Source organism: Lithobates pipiens, unplaced genomic scaffold (genome assembly GCF_037356315.1).
Source record: "Lithobates pipiens isolate NorthernLeopardFrog02 unplaced genomic scaffold, aLitPip1_a1.2 Scaffold_27, whole genome shotgun sequence".
Taxonomy (NCBI): domain Eukaryota; kingdom Metazoa; phylum Chordata; class Amphibia; order Anura; family Ranidae; genus Lithobates; species Lithobates pipiens.
In genome coordinates this window covers 134436885-134453784 of record NW_027507788.1, presented here as the reverse complement: position 1 = coordinate 134453784, position 16900 = coordinate 134436885, and the positions used below count along the sequence as shown (strand labels likewise).

Here is a 16900-nt window from a genome sequence, read left to right as displayed (position 1 = left end):
AACGATAATTTTCATAATCGATTGGTTGGCCGATTGTTTCGATTAACTGGATAATAACCTTAAAAAAGCATGGTGTATAATTTAGTAAACTTGGAGGAAAAAAAAAAAGGGCAATTTATTTGTGTGTATGCAGTGGTTAATATAAATAACCAACTATAAAAAGGTTAGGGAGCAAAATCTCTATTCCACTCTGAGAATAAAAGACAGAAGATATATACTGTATCTATACTATTAAAAAGGTTGAATCTGGTAAATATCAGACTCAGAACACTTTTTTTTTTATTTAAAATAGGGCTGTTACTGATTAAAATTTTCATGTTTGATTAATCAAATAAAATAAAAAAATCGGTTAATCTACTAAATTTCAATTATAGCGCACATACAGATTCAACTACTTTTAGCTTATCTCCTTGGATTGCAACTCTGCATTAGTCAGTGGTAAATGTGGTGTACACTATATACAATCATCCGACACTAGTAAATAATAACAACAGAACAAATAATAATAAATCTGAAGGCAATTAGAGAGATGAAATAGCAGTCCAGAGAGACGATAAACAGCCAGATCCACATGGCAAAAATATCACAGCTTATCAGCCTCTAAGGACAACAAGGTTAAAAACTGAGGTTATCAAATTTGTCTACACTTAGCTCACTGAATGATCCCAGTTAACCACATCCATATTTACCATCACTGTCCAGGCTGTCCGATGACATCATAAATGTCACCAGACTCCTCCCTCTTCCCTTCGTTAGCAGACGGAGTCCGGTGACGTCGATGTCCGTGACATCACCGGATCTCTGATGGAACTCCCTGAAGACGGCGGAGAGGTGAGTACCGATCAAAAGAATTTTGCTCAAGAAAATAAACGATTAATTGAGGAATTGTTAATTTCTGCAGCCCCAATTTAAAAGGAAAATAAAAAATAAAGACCGTTTTGCCGATTTTCAGACAGAACTGTAATATATTATGTATGACAAACTCCCTTGTCATAGGCAGGTGGCTTGATAAAAGCTCTCTGTGCCTGTCAGTTATGTTGGCCATACAAAAAACAATGTCTTCCTTCAAAAAAAATTCATTTTAAAAGAACATTCATTCGATTTTCTAATCGTTAGTGGGGTCAAATCGACATTCATTTTCGACCACAGTGACAGGAAAATTTCATAGGAGCAGAACAGAAAACATCTTGGTCAAAGGAATTTTCAGATTCATTTTAAAACTGAATGTTAAAAGCAAGTGATTTTCAAATGACATTCTTACATTCAGCGAATGTACAAAGATTTTTATTATGAATACTCTCGTCCGAAAATTGAACCATGTGGCCAGCATAAGGCTCAGTTTACCCCTTTGCAGTTTTCTTTTGATCCGTTTCTCAAGTGCTTTTTGCTGTGCGATTTTGAGTTTTGCATTTTTTATGCAATTTTTCTGGCCAATTTGTTGTTGGGTGGATTAAAAAATGCAAATCGCGGCAAAAACACACAACATGCTTTTCTGCAGCTTCTCCATTGAAGTCTATTGAACAAAAAAACCTTGAAAAGAAAGCACCGTTTTGCGTTTAAAAAAAGTCTTTGACCCTCTCTCTGGGTTCAGATGCTGATTTTTCCCTGCACACAGTACTTAAAGTGATTATTTATTTATTTTTAAAAAACATGTTATACTTACCTGCTCTGTAATGGTTTTGCACAGAGCAGCCCTGATTCTCCTCTTCTGGGGTCCCTCATCAACGCTTCTGGCATCTCCTGCCTTCAGAGTGCCCCAATAACAAGCTCCAAAGTATAGTATAGTATAGAGCGCCCTATAGCAAGGTAAAAAACTTCTGCCTTTAGAACCGCTCACTTCCAGCCCAGGACTACATGTCCCATGAGGCATTGCTTCTCACACATTTATAGTCACAAGTTCTCAGTCACTTACTGACATGTATAGATGGTGTCCTGAGCTGTATGCGTGCTTCACTGTATTTGCGGATATGTATGTGTGCTTCACTGTATTTGTGGATATTTAAACAAATAATGCATTCTGTTTGCAGGCCAACTAATTGATTATGAAAATAGTTGACAACTATTTTCGTAATTGGTTTCGGGTATGAATACTTTTTCAAGGCACTGTATATGGCATTTTTTATTGTGTCTTTAGTACCACTTTAGAGCAAGTCAGCAGTGAGGGCTCCTAGATTTCTAAGATGACAGGTTCTCTGTTTTTTTTTTTTTTTTAAATTGTCATTTGAAAAAATGACATTGCAAAAAAAAAAAAATATGCTTTTAGGAGGTATGGGCGGAAGTGACATTTTGACATCGATTCTGCCCTGCTATGGTATGGTATGGTATGGAGACGGGTGGGGGCCATCTTAGCCTAACTTGTCTCAACAAGGAAGTGACAGGACCCGATCGCCTCCACCGCTACAGACGGCTCTGGTAAGCGGCGGGGGAGGGGGGTGGCACCTCTCCCGCCACCAATAACAGTGACCTCGCCGCGAATCCGCCGCAGAGACACCATTATCGTTTACCAAACCTCCGCCTGAAGAGATGGATACTTCAGCTGTGCCAGCAGCTGCTGCTCCAGAATCTACCAACTGGCATATCAAATTTATCAGACCACTCCTGAGGGCTGTAGTTTATATGGCCTTGACAAGCTCATTCATTTATTCAAGTTTTAGCTAGCCTGACCCTTTAAGTGGATCTGACAGGTCGCAGCGAGGCTACGAATCGAAGCACAATGATAAGATGGAACAAGACCAGGGGCAAAACCTCCTGTGTTCCTCTATATGAAGTTACCATGAAGTCTTCATAGATATATATCTGAGCAGAACCAATCACAACAGGAAGATAAATGCAGTGTGTAACTGGCATGGAGGAACTAAAGCAGATGGTGTATAAATAATTACAGAATGGGACTTGTTTACAGGAAGATATCTGATTGCATAAAATTATGTTCCATACTAGATAAAGACAAGGACATTTTCACAGTGGATAAATCTTTGGTAATTAGGTTCAGAATAGCTGTAGGGTACTCGTATTTATAAAGACACCCATAACCCGCCATTATTTACAAAATGATCTTTGAGAAGGCACAAAAAAATAAAAAAATAAAATAAAAAAAGTCTTAAAAAGTAAAGAGTCTAAAGGCTTTTAGTATATTTCTGAACATATTTTTATCTGAAATGTTACAAGTTTATAGGCCGATGTTTTATATCAGTTTTCTAGAATATTAAAAAAGATAAACTTTAATGGTTTTAGATTTTATTTTATTTCAAAGTTTATAAAATCGACAAGGTTTCCCAAATCACAGTGAGATAGCTATACTAAAAGTGACAATTTAGCTAACATAGCACTCTTAGTTGTGACCGTAGTAAAGAAAACATGTATGGATCCACCAAGCATAGCATTTAATAGGAAGGAGAATTGATTACATTTATTTGGTAAAGCATCTGAGCTTTCTAATAAAAAACAAAAAAGCACACACACACACAATGCTTGCTGACAGCCGGCAGAGATTGACTGAGATAGTGCCACCACTGCAGGGTTTTCAGGGCAATTTAGCTTTGTGTGTTATCAGTTATCTGCTTTTTTTTTTTTTTTTTTTTTTTTTTAAATATAGGATAAGTGCAATTCCCCCAAGCTATACCATCCCACTCTTCCCGGGGGCAAATTCACCTTTATCCTGTAGCCATAGTCTCTGGTGTTTGTTTCAACACACCTTAAAAAGCTCCAAAGTGGCTTCATATAGTCCCAAGCCTGTAGATGCTCAGGAGACAGACCCATGAAAGCCTATGGGAAGCTACTGTCCAGGTATTTTTGAAATAGGATATAAACACATCAGGGGCTTTGGAATTGAGGTAAACAATCATTTGAGGAGGCGAGGGGTGAAGTACACTCATTCTGTGCTCCTTCATCCAGAGTGGGGGAACTCTAACACAGGAGATGTGTTAGTGGCCAGATCACCAGGTGAAAACAGGGTGGGGGGGGGAGCCACAAAAAAATAAAATAAAAAGAAAGCTAATACAGCCACCACATCTAATGATTGGTAAGCTACAATGTATTACATTTTTGGTTTTAATACTGCTTTAAACATGTACTGAGAGCTATACAGGGGCTTTCATTGTTGACTTTTCCCAATCCCTGCTTCACTATAACTGTATCATATGGTGCCAGATAGAGACTATGAAGTGGAAAATTGTGCTCATCAAGCCTGGAACCCAGGCACCAAGCTTTATAAACATTTGAAATGAACACAACATTTAATATCCAATTATCCACTAGTATTTGACTTCATTTACGCAGTCTGAGCGTTGCCATGCAGGTCATTACATGAGGCCGATACAAAATTCAGCTACTTCTAATACCAACATTTAAAACGGAACAAGGTGAAGACGAACAGCGTTTTAACTTACTTGATGAAAAGAGAGACCCTGAACTACAACTCCCTTTTGTGGATCTTCTCTGATTGCAAGAGAACCTTTTGGTTCCAACAAATCCTGAATCTGTTCATTGTACACCTAATGACAAAAAAAAAAAAAAAAAAACTTATGATATGAAGCACAACATGAGCATACATAAATCTTTTGACTGTTAGTAATAATTAATACACTGCAATGAATGCAATTACAAAGATGATGCACAATGTGCATCTTATAAAAATTGTAAAATGTTCTTAAAACCGAGTGTTTGTATTTTCCTTTAACTGTATATGGACACTTCTGGGTGGGGTTTTTATGGCAACACAACATGATCCCCCCCTGCTCTTTAATTGTTTGCCTAGAGTTCAGTGAACCCCGACTTCTAACCACTCTGTGCTGTCCCTCAAAAAACATCTAATATAAAAAAGAGCAATATCACATTTCTCCCAGTTTACAATCAGTCCACTTCCCAGGGGGGTAGAAAAGAACCTCCAGCAAAGTGGCATAAGAGAAGACGCATTATTAGCCATTACCAAAAAGCAAAGTAGGACACAGAGGGGATCCACTTCTGCATGATGACCACAGGTGCCATCAGCCTAACAATGTACAGGTGAGGAAATGCAGGGGCCGATATGATGTGGGTTTCAGCTTGTGTGTTCCTTCTGGCTATGGGGCATATGATCACCTCAGCTCCCGGGATGGACCACTCCTATGGCTCCGGTTCTGTTCCTACTGCATACCGTCGCTATTTACTGGTATGTAAGTACTCAGGGTAGATGACGTTGTTGTGTCCTGTTGTACTTACTTCAATATTAAAATTAATTTGTACGCTATACCTTTTCTACAGATACCGTCTACACATCCGCCCTTGATGAAGTGTTCCTACACAGAAATGCGTCGGGCTATAATGGATGTAGATATGTGCCCCACTAGGAATATCTGGATGTTTTACACTTTTAATCATTTTAATTACGAATTAGGCTGCCAGCGTTAATGTGAATTGATTATGTCATGTCATATGATTGCCATGTGCTTACCATGCATATATTTGTGAAAATGATACTAGTTTTATACCCATGTACAAATATGATAATATTTATGAATTTCTCACATGAAATTTATTTACTACTGATAATACTATATAATGTTTATGTACAGACATGATAACAGCTACTTATGAAATTATCATTATGTATTGACAAAGTCTTACTCCTACAATAAAATTTCATTTTCAAATGCATTGATCTACACGAGTCAACCACCTTATTTAAAGTCCCAATTTCCCTTTTTTTGTCTTTAATTTACTAATTAGGTGACTTCTGAAGGCAAATGATTCCACTAGACTTTAGTTAGAGGTATCAGAGAAAAAAGGGGGCCGAATACAAATGCACACCACACTTTTCACATATTTATTCATAAAAAATTTGGAAAAAAAAAAAAAAAATGTATAATTTTCCTTTCACTTTAGAATCATGTGCCATTTTGTGTTGGTCTATCACATAAAAGCCCAATAAAATAGATTTATGGTTTTGGATGGAACATGACAAAATGAGTAAAATGTTCAATGGTATGATCAAATTTTTCAAGGCACTGTATAACAATAACTGCAGACTTCTGTTTTTAAAGGTGAAGCTTTTGCAGAGCATTGCACCCGCAATCAATGGATCACGGGTGCAATGTCAGATTTCTGCAAACTCTTCCTTCAGCTCACTGGCTGTCAGTTCAAAAGCTGAAGGGAGTGCCAGTGGATTACGAGTGTAACGATTATCGAACTCATGTCCCATTGAGAACTACCAGTCCATTTGCTGTGGTCTGGAAGATGGGACTTGTAGTTTATCACAAACAAAAAGATCTGCCAACACACTTACCAGCCAACCTGCAAAACAACCAAATTGACCCTGACAATTTACGTTAAAAACAGAGGGTTTTATTTGCACTTTTATTTCAAGTATAGACAAAAGGAGTGAACATCCAACTATACCAATTCAAGCTGCCAGCATCCCTAATACAATTAAATAGAAAAGGAGATACCCCCCATAATAATTGGGACATTAAACGGCAACAAAGTACAGATAAGATACAATGACGTTTATTCAAAAATATATACATATATATGAATTATAGATTTTCAAACCAATAAAAAACAAATGGTGACAATGGTAATGAATTCCCATATAGAGCCCAGACGGCCCGACGCATTTTAGGACACAATACGTCCCTTCGTCAGGAGATTTTGTCAGGAAGGGATCACACCAGAACGATATTTACATCGCAAACAGACACCACCTAAGTTCAAAGGACACAGGTGTAATGGGTGGGTCTCCACTCATCCACACAAGTCAAACACAATGGCACAGATAGAAGCACACAAATGAATATCGCCCCTCAGTGTTCCTAAAGTCCCTCCTCAGTGTGTGATCTCTATAAAATCCACATCCATGTAGAGTGGGGAACCGCAACAGCCAAAGACAGAGGTCTCTCTTCAGGCTTCCTTGTTTGTAACTTGGAGATAAATCTTAATGGGGACTATTTATGCAGTCAAATATAGGACAATGGAAGTATCCTCCCATCATTGCATTGGATAGCAGATTTGTGCATAGATAACTGGATGACTTAAGCGGGAGGATACTTCCTTGGTCCTATATTTGACTGCATAAATAGTCCCCATTAAGATTTATTTCCAAGTTACAAACTAGGAAGCCTGAAGAGAGACCTCTATGTCTTTGGCTGTTCCCTGCTCTACCCCGATTGTGGATTTTATAGAGATTGCACACTGAGGAGAGATATTTGTGCGCTTCTATCGGTGCCATTGTGGTGGACTTGTGTGCCATTACATCTGTGTCCTTTGGACTTAGGTGATGTCTGCTCACGATGTAAATACCACCATTGATCTAGCAGTGAATTTTCATGATCGTTTTGGTGTGATCCCTTCCTGACAAAAGCCCCTGACGAAGGGACGTATTGTGTCCTGAAACGCAGCGGGCCGTCTGCACTCTATATGGGAACTCATTACCATTGTTTTTACTGGTTTGAAAATCTAAGAGATAGATAGATAGATAGATAGATTTCATTGTATTTTATCTGTACTTTGTTGCCGTTAAAGTTCTAATTTTTATGGGGGTGGGGGGGGGGGCGGGGTTTATCTCCTTTTCCATTTCAAGTGAGTCACTACTGTACACCTTTTTAGGCTAGATTACAGAATTTGTTTCTAATCACAAGCAATTGCCAAGCAGAACACACCTCAAGATAAGAGATGCCTACTTCACATGACTTCTCTTCTTTGATAGCTTCAATACGCTGGTAGAGCTCCACCATGGTTAGATACATCACCCCGGGGTCAGCCGCACTTCCCAACATTGTGTGAGTCTTCCCTGCACCTGTAGCTCCATATGCAAACACTAAATATGAGAAGAAAGAAAATAAAATGGTGAAAAGGATAGCCCTTAATAGGAAAACATCACTGGGTTAAAAGAAAATTGTGTATTCTAGACGTAGATTTGATTAATGCAAGATTATTTTTTACCCATACAGACTGAATGTTTAGCAAGGTGCAGAACATGGTTTACTATGGACATATTATACAGGTTTTATATAGTGCCAACGGTTTACGCAGCGCTTAACGAAATAAAGGCAGAAATTAGTTACATTATAATTTGGTACAAGAGCTTACAATCTATAAAGGGAGGGTCAATTGACACAAAGGGTAATAGCTGTGGGGGATGAGGTGATGGAGGAAGTAAAACAGAGTTAGTTAGAAGCAGGATAGGCTTCTTTAAAGAGGAAGTAAACCCTGATGAGTTTACTTCCTCTTTCATTACCTGCAAAGGCAAAGCATAATGGACTACTATGCATCGCATAGTAGCCCATTATGTGTCACTTACCTGACACAGGAGCCAGCGAAGTCGCCGCTGTCCCCTGTAGTCCGCCGCATCCATCTTGTTGGTGGGGTCTCGCAGCTCCGCCGCTGTCATTTGGCGAAGCCGCGATGACGTCACTCCCGCGCATGCGCACGGGAGTCGACACGCGCGGCAGCTCGATTCTTGGTAATGCCGTGCTCAGTGCGCCTGCGCGCCGCTGTCTACGGCGCATGCGCCGTAGACAGCGGTGCCCGTTTTCGGGCAAATATCTCCTAAACTATATAGGTTTAGGAGATATTGCTTGGACCTACAGGTAAGCCTTAATCTAGGCTTACCTGTAGGTCAAAGTGGTTTGTAAGGGTTTACAACCACTTTAAAGAGAAGGGTTTTCAGGGATCGTCTAAAGATAGATGGATTAGGGGACAGTCGGACAGATTGGGGTAGGGAGTTCCAAAGGATGGGAGAAATCCTGGAGGCGAGCATGGGAGGAGGTGACAAGGGAGCTAGAGAGGAGGTCTTGGGAGCTGGGTCAAATATGCTGCAGGCAGTAAATTTGTCAGGTTGGACAGTACATTGTGCACCTGCATGATAACACAGCTTCCTATGCACAAACTTCACTAATCTAAAGTGTCCCAAAAAGCAAACAGCCCAAAACTAATCTGTAAGGGTAACATAAAAGCTGCAGCTTGACTGACTACCTGTGAAGGACAATTATTTCCTTTTCAGACCCCATATAAAAATGTACAAATCATTTTATATTAAAATCCTTAAAAAGGGGAAATAAAGCTTTTTTTTTTTTTTTTTTAAATAACAAAAAAGTGCAGACGGTTAGGTTTTTTATAACCAAAGAGAGAGTCACTTCTGTCATAGAAGCTTCTACCTGCCTGTCAGAACTTCTTGTAAAAATGTACGCTGAGCCATGCATACGCAGCTCGGTGTACAGTCTGTGCATGCATTCAAATTACGGTTTCCCAGGTCACCCAATCAAGAGGCTGGGAGAAAGAAGTTCCAGGGACAGAGCAGAGTGCTGAAATGACAGTGCTGTGTAGAATTGATTTCTTAGGCAAGTCTGCTATAATGTACAAATATGCTGCTCATACTTGCACATTATGGCAGCAACCCCCCCCCAGGCCCAAAGTCTTGAAATAAAATAACCTGCTAGCTTATGTTTGCTTTAAAGTGGTTCTAAAGTCAGAAGGATTTTGATCCTAATGCATATTATGCATTAAGACAAAAAACCTTTAGGCTGGGTTCACACATGTGCGGTGCAAATTGAAGCTCCGTTTTCACAGCTAATTGACAAAGCAGTTGTTCAGCGTTTCAGGTCTGTTTTTGATCAGAATCTGGTCAGGACTGCATCGGTATCAGGTCAGGTTTACATCAGGATCAGGTCAGTTCCCCTAGAAGATAATGTGCTTGCAATTCGCACCACAATGTCCAGAAAATGCACACTTTTTTGGGCAATGCGGAGTGTGAATGTAACACACATGTGAGCCAGCCTCATTCAAATGAACGCATTTTAAAACGTCATGCGAATTGGATTCGGTGTAAGTCGCATCCAATTCACATAGGTGTGAACCCAGCCTTAGTGTGCAGCAGCCCCCCCCCCCCATCTCGATCCAGCGATGTTGCATGAGTATCGCCTGCCCAGGACTCTTCCTCATTGGCTGAGACAGCAGCAAGGCGCCAATGGCTCCCGTTGCTGTCAATCAAAGTGAGTGAGCCAATGAGGAGGGGGTGGAGCAGAACCACAGCTCCGTGTCTGAATGGACACACTGAGCAGGAGCTCGGCTGGAGTGCCTCCATAGCAAGCTGCTTGCTGTGGGGGCACTCAGTAGGCAGGAGAGGCCAGGAGCGCTGGCGGAGGGACCCGAGTAGAGGAGGATCTAGTGTGCCCCATGCAAAAGCACTGCACAAAAGGCACAGGTAAGAATAACAGGTTTGTTTGTAATTTTTTAAAGAAAAAAAAAAATACTTTAATATCACTTTAAAGTGGTTGTAAACCTTGGACAGAAAATATGAGCAAAGCATATCCCTTCATTATGTGTACTGTAAGTTTCATTTCTGTCTTCTGCTATCAGCACAAACCACTTCTGACAAGTTTTCTTGACACCAAGAGAAAAACGGTGACGGGAGGGAGTTCCAGCTGATTAACAGCCTCCGTGTAGAGTGTAATTTCAACTCTCTGCCCCTTTTTTCTGAAATCTTGGACAAGCTTCAAAATTCAGTACTATGAACAGATGTAGGGAAGACAGCTCTGCAGATAAACAGGTACAACGTATATAGGAAGATTTGTTTTATGTCTTTGTATCACCTGAGGTCAGGCACGTCACTGGGTATACAACCAGTTTAAAAGTCAAAGAAAATTTCAGAAACCTCAAAAACAGACACTAACGTACTGTATTTAATCGGCGTATAACACGCACCTTTTTTCCCTTAAAATCAGGGGAAAATCGCGGGTGCGTGTTATACACCAATCCCCCGCCTGCTTCTCTGCCGTTCTCGGCTTTCGGAAAGCCGCAGAAAATGGCTGAAAATAGCCAAAAGCCGCCGAGAACGGCCGAGAGCTGCCGAGATACACATGACATCCGCACTGTATCTCGGTTGAGCCATTTTTAAATGGCAAGTCGGCAAAGACACTGACAAGGCTAAATGGAAGGCTGAAAATGACTGACAAGGCTGCAATGCAAGGCTGCAAATGACACTGATAAGGCTGCATTAATGGGCATTTAAATGTAAGTTTTTTTTCCTAAACTTCAGTCCTAAATATGCATGTTATACGCCGATAAATGCGCTAATCATTTTTCTTATTTACCGGAACAATTGTAGCCATTCAATACACCATCAATAATCGGCTTAGTCGTGTGCTCAAAGACCTCTTGTTGCCTGCTAGTCTCGCCAAAAACACGGTCAAAGATGAACTTCAGGTCTTTCCCTTTTCGTCTGTTTCCGTCGTGACCTCGCAAACCAGAAAAGACATTTGATGTCTCAGCATCATCTGGGTCAAATATTAGAATGTTGTGGTCCACTACTTGGACAACGGAATACTGGTTCCCTTCTTCTTCCCGTGTGTTAGGGGGGCGAACTCGAACCACAACAGACACATTGCCCTCTTCAGGGGCTGCTGCAGCCGTCATAGCAGCTGAATAAGATGCACGAGACCTCTGTGGAAGGAAAAAAATACTTTTTAGAAAATTGGTGACATAATTTGGGATCTCTTTGCAGACTCGCAATTGGAAGACGTGTATAGACAGCTTTACTCTGCATCTGTGTTCTGTGAAAAGACATTATGGGAAAACTGTGGGGTTTATTCACATCTATGCAGGCTGCACTTGAGTTTTTCCAGAGCATTTTGCATTTTTGATGCTTTGTTTTTTGGCTAATAGAAAAATATGACAGTTCTGCTCATGAAGTGCAATTTTACATACTCTGGAACTCAAGTAGTATCAAAGTCACCCTCCATGAACAGAACTTACTTTCCTATAAGCTTAAAAAAACAAAAAAAAAAAAAAAAAAAAGCAAGAAAGAGAAAAAAAATATATAAATATTTTTGGTGCCGGTCCATTGTAGTTTATTACATCCAAAAAGCAATCTGCTGCATGGGAAAAAGTACCTGTCCCTTTCCAAAAAACACATTGACTCAAAACGGACAGATGTGAACTAAATCCATAGGATCTACGTGAAATAGACTGTAGTGCGTTTCTGCAAAATGCACCAAAAAACGGATTGGTGTGATCCAAGGGTTAAGCTGGAGAATGCAAATCTGGTGCAGAAACCAACCAGCTTCCAAGTTTTTTTGTTAAGGCTTAGCTCTGGTTCACACTGATGCAATGCAGGAACCCACATGCTTCCTGTGCGGGTTCCTGCATCGCATCTCACACTGCTCTCTGCAAACTGCTGTGGGTGTCAATGTAAAGTTAATGACACCTCCAAATTGGTTCGCAGATCACAGTGCAAACTTTGAAATCATACAGGAATCAGATCACATATGGGTGTGAACGCCCATGTGATCCAATTCCGTTACGGACCAACAAAAAAAGGGGCCCTGCACCATTTTGTCGCAAATGCGATCTGATTTCAGCCATACAAACTGTATGGTTGAATTTGCACTGCACAGAATGTTGTGATGTGCACAGCAATGCGGTGCACATCACATGGGATGTCTGGCATCGCACTAGTGTGAACCCAGCCTTAAAGCGGGAGTTCTGCGTTTTTTTTTTTTTAAAGTCAGCAGCTACAAATACTGCAGCTGCTGACTTTTAAAATAAGGACACTTACCCGCCCAGCGCGCCTGCGATGTCGGCACCCGAAGCCGATCTCACGATCGGGTCTCGGGTGCTGCCGCCGCCATCTTGGGTATGGGAATCAGGAAGTGGAGCCTTGCGGCTTCATTTCCCAATTCCCTACTGCGCATGCACGAGTCGCGCTGCGCAATAAGGATGGTCCCCGCTGTCTCTGGGATCCGTGCGTTTCCCAGCAGACAGCGGGGGAACGCAGGAAGTGGCGTAAATATCCGCAGATTCTGCAGATATCTATGCCGGAAGTGGGTGCAAATACCTGTACTATACAGGTTTCTGCACCCCCCTCCCCCTGAAAGGTGCCAATTGTGGCTCCACTTTAGGGTGGAGCTCCGCTTTAATTGAACAAGATGAAATTAGAAGCCGATTGGCTACCATGCACAGCTGCACCAGATTTTGCACGCTCCAATTTTAGTAAATCAACCTCAGTGTGTCTGCACATTACACTATAGATCAGATCTGGAGGGCGCATGATAGGGTGAAAACTCTTCTCCTGCAAAGAAAGCCTAGGAACAAGCATTGTCACCATGTGGCAGGACTCCAAATACATGCTGGTAGGTTAACTGGCTCCCATCTTAGGCTGGATTCACACCCATGCATTTTTAGTGCTTTTTGCATATTTGCTCTTTGTTCCATAGGAAACCATGGTAAATGGACTGTAGTGCAAAGCTGCAAAATGCACTAAAAATGCATAGGTGTGAATCCAGCCTTAAAATTGGCCCTGGTATGATATTCTACAAAGATTTCCAAAAAATGTGACAAATAATTACAACTGCAAAAAAATAAAATCACCATGCCTCTTACTAAATACCTTGGACCGTCTACTTTCCAAAAAGGGGTCATTTGGGCATTATCTGTACTCTTCTGACATTTTATGTCTCAAGACATGAGATAGTCATCATAATTGATCAATTTTCAGATATAAAGTATAGACTATATTTTGTGGACTTTCTCCTACAGACTAAATCATTTACACTGATTTGGTTTATTTTCACCAAAGAAACAGCAGAATACAGTTTGGCCTAGATTTATAAAAAAAAAATATATATATGTTTGCAAAACTTTATAATAGAATCAAAATAAAGCAAAAGAAAAAAAATCCAATAGTGAATAAATACCACCAAAAGAAAGTTCTATTTGTGGGATAAAAATCTTGTTTGGGTAGTGTTTGCATGACCGTGCAATTGTCATTCAAAGTGTGACAGAGCTGAAAGCTGAAAATTGGCTTGGGCAGGAAGAGGGAGAATGTCTCCGGTATTGAAACAGGTAAAGCTGCAGGTATGATCCATATTGCACACTTATGTCAGTCCAGCCTGGTACAATGTCAGTATGCAAAGCTCATATCTGAGGAATCGGACAATCACTGCAGTGGTTGTCATTGCTTTCCAGGCATTGTGCTGAGCAGCTGCCTTTTGCATAGTAACCACAGGAGGTCGCTCGCTTGACACTGTCCCCATTCACAAAATGCCTTATTTTTTTTCAATACAATGTGTTGTATGGTTGGTGGAGAGGAGGGGTGGTGGTGTCATGATCTCCACCATGTCCAATCACAGAACTCCTTGTATTCATTAAAAAATAAAGCAGAGGGGAAGTTGCTCAGCACAGGACCTGGAAGATCACAGCTATCACAATATGTAGTGCTGATCATCATAGTGATTGTCTTTCAACAATTAGATATGACATATCATTGTGCAAAGCTGTACCATGGTAACCATGCAAGACACACCATACCTGGATTCAGCTTAAGGCTCATTTACACTTGCGATTGGGGGGCGAATAAATAAAAACACACAGTTGAGTCATGTTTTTACCGCTTCTCCTTACAATAAGCAAAGCTTTTTTTTTCAGTTTTGGATAACATGAAGAGGGATAGGATCACTTGTCAGTTTTTATTGCTGTCTGTGCCCCCCATTAAGGAGATTATATTTGTTCTGTTTACCATTATCATTGAAAGTGAAAGTAAAAGGAAATCCCAAATGTTGGGTTGTCCCCAGAAAATTAATAGAGGGAAAATCTTCCAGTGGGGACACTAGTTCTTGCAGGGATTTCCTCTCACTTCCTGATTGGCTATAGGACAAGAAGTGAATGGAAATCTCTGCAATGGGACACCGACTGTGAGAAAAAAAAAAAAAAAACACGACAGGGGTTAAAGCCATCCCTTACTCTATCCAAAATGGGGGGGGGGGTTGGCCTAGCGTTCTACTTTAAGCTGCAAAGGCATCGGACAGGGGCATTCACATGCTGCAGAAAGTTACCCCCCACCCCATCCAAATCATTTTCAGCAGACAGTAACACCATCAAACACAAAGGGGGCCGTACCGCAAACCACATGCAATGAACACATCTACGGCACAGGGATGAGGCATTTATAAAGGTAAAATAGACAGGAAAGAAGCAACATAGCTCTGCCTCTCTGTCTGTTGAACACCTCTGAAAAGTGATCCGACCGCCAATCCCTTTTCAGAAACCTGGCAAAACATAAGTGAGAAGAGTGAACAGTTTTAAATTAAAGAACTAAGCCCTGGTCCACACTATGAATGGTACAGGCACATGCTGTGCGTTCCTGTGTGACTCAGTGCAGTTTGATTTCAGCCTATTCATTTTGAAATCGCACCGTACCGAACGTAGTGCATGAAGTGCTTTTGGAAATGCTCTACAACTGGATCGCCTGGTACTTTTGTATTATGCTTTCCGGTGCGGGCAAACATATAGCATTTGTGACCTGTATTGGGGGTGTCATTAAATGAAAGCAATACTAAAATCTTTTGTTTAAATATAACAAACATGTTATACTCACATGCTCTGTTGCAGTTGTTTTGCACAGAGCACCCCCCGATCCTCCTCTTCTCAGGTCCCACACTGGCACTCCTGGCCCCTCCCTCCTACTGTGTGCCCCCACAGCAAGCAGCTTGCTATAGGAGCACCCAAGCCGAGCCGCTGCCCTGTGTGTCCATTCAGACCCCGAGCCGTGGCCCGACCCCATCTCTCTTCTTATTGGCTCACGACTTTGACAGCAGCGGGAGCCAATGGCACCCCTGCGTCTCAGCCAATCAGGAGCAAGAGTCCAGGGCAACTGAGCCTCATGTACACATCACTGGATAGAGATGGGCTCAGGCAAGTATGAGGGAGGATGCTGCACACAGGTGTTTTTTTATCTTCATGCATAGAATGCATGAAGATAAAAACCTGCTGCCTTTAAAATGATTTTAAAGCTGAGCTCCAGTCTCGTGTGAAAAAAAAAAAAGCCACTCTCCTGTCCCAGGATCTAGCGGCATGCTCACCCCAGTCGGTGTCACTCTGTCTTCTTTCCTCAGTGCTGACATCTTCACTATGGGCACTCGGCTGTGACAGCTTGGGGCTTCACAGGTGGGTGCCCACTGCAAATGTGAGAGTTGAGCTGTGCATCCTGAAAGGATGCAGTCTTCTGGGATCTGTCAGTGTTCTAGAATACTGCAGGGGGTGGGGAGAACTCCTTTGACTGCCTAGGCAGTTGGAATGGAAGTGGGAGCAGGTACCTGTCAAAATCGGGTACCCGCTCCTTAAAAGTGCAAATTCTTCAAGGAGGAGCAGGGGGCAAGTCCTAAAGTCCTTTAAGCGAAACTTCCCCTCTCAGGTGGCGCTCCGCTTTACCATTGACAGAAAACCACTGCAGTGTGTTTTGAACATGGTGCAGCAAATGCAGACACAATGCGGGGTTTCCAGCACTGTATTCTAGTGTGAACCTAGCCTAAACAAACAAAGAGAGAAATCTTTTAGTTCCACTTTAGGGATAAATTAAGGCATTGTATGTAGCCATGGTAGGGAGTCACTGATTGGCTGGGGGGATTATAAAGAAGGTGCTGTGTGGTCCCATGAAGAGTATAGTCCCCCTGCCCCAGTCTATGTACTGTATACAATTATCAGCGCACGGTACAAATGCCGGTCACCTCTCCCGTACAGCATGCCGCCTCCACCCAGCATTGTGCACAGTGTACACTCTCCTAACACTGCCCCCCGCCGCACGTGAACACTCACCTATCGGGACGATGCCAATCAGGAACTATAAAAAGACAGCTTAATATTCCTCCGTGTTGTTATTATTATCATTATTCCTTAGGATCCCCTCCATCCCCGCCCACTCCTTCCACACTTCCGCCAGACTAAGTTCAAATCGCGCGGGCACGTCCGAGCGTGTCTACTGATTGGTCAGAGGTTCTGTGTTCTGATTGGTGGGCGTAAGGCAAGGCAGCGTCGAGAGAACAGCGCTATGAGTTCAGTGCGGGTGCGGGACAGTATTCTTCCTGTTCTGAGGGCTTGTGTGTTCCTCATAGTGAGGTGATGGCGAGTCAGTAAGATAATTGTATAGACTAGA

The 16900-nt window shown here is 41.7% G+C and overlaps 1 protein-coding gene across 1 annotated transcript in view; it reads right to left on the bottom strand.

Annotated features, from left to right (window-relative positions):
- The window catches only part of LOC143934139 (kinesin-like protein KIF18B), a 99151-nt gene extending 82475 nt beyond the window's left edge, over window positions 1–16676 (bottom strand). The window contains exons 1-4 of the mRNA XM_077457499.1: window positions 16564–16676; window positions 11067–11415; window positions 7635–7792; window positions 4389–4493 (exon numbers count right to left, since the gene is read on the bottom strand). Coding sequence (XP_077313625.1) covers window positions 4389–4493; window positions 7635–7792; window positions 11067–11388 — 585 coding nt within the window. The 5' untranslated portion in view covers window positions 11389–11415; window positions 16564–16676. The remainder of the gene's footprint in view (window positions 1–4388; window positions 4494–7634; window positions 7793–11066; window positions 11416–16563) is intronic.
- Between the last annotated feature and the right edge of the window lie 224 nt (window positions 16677–16900).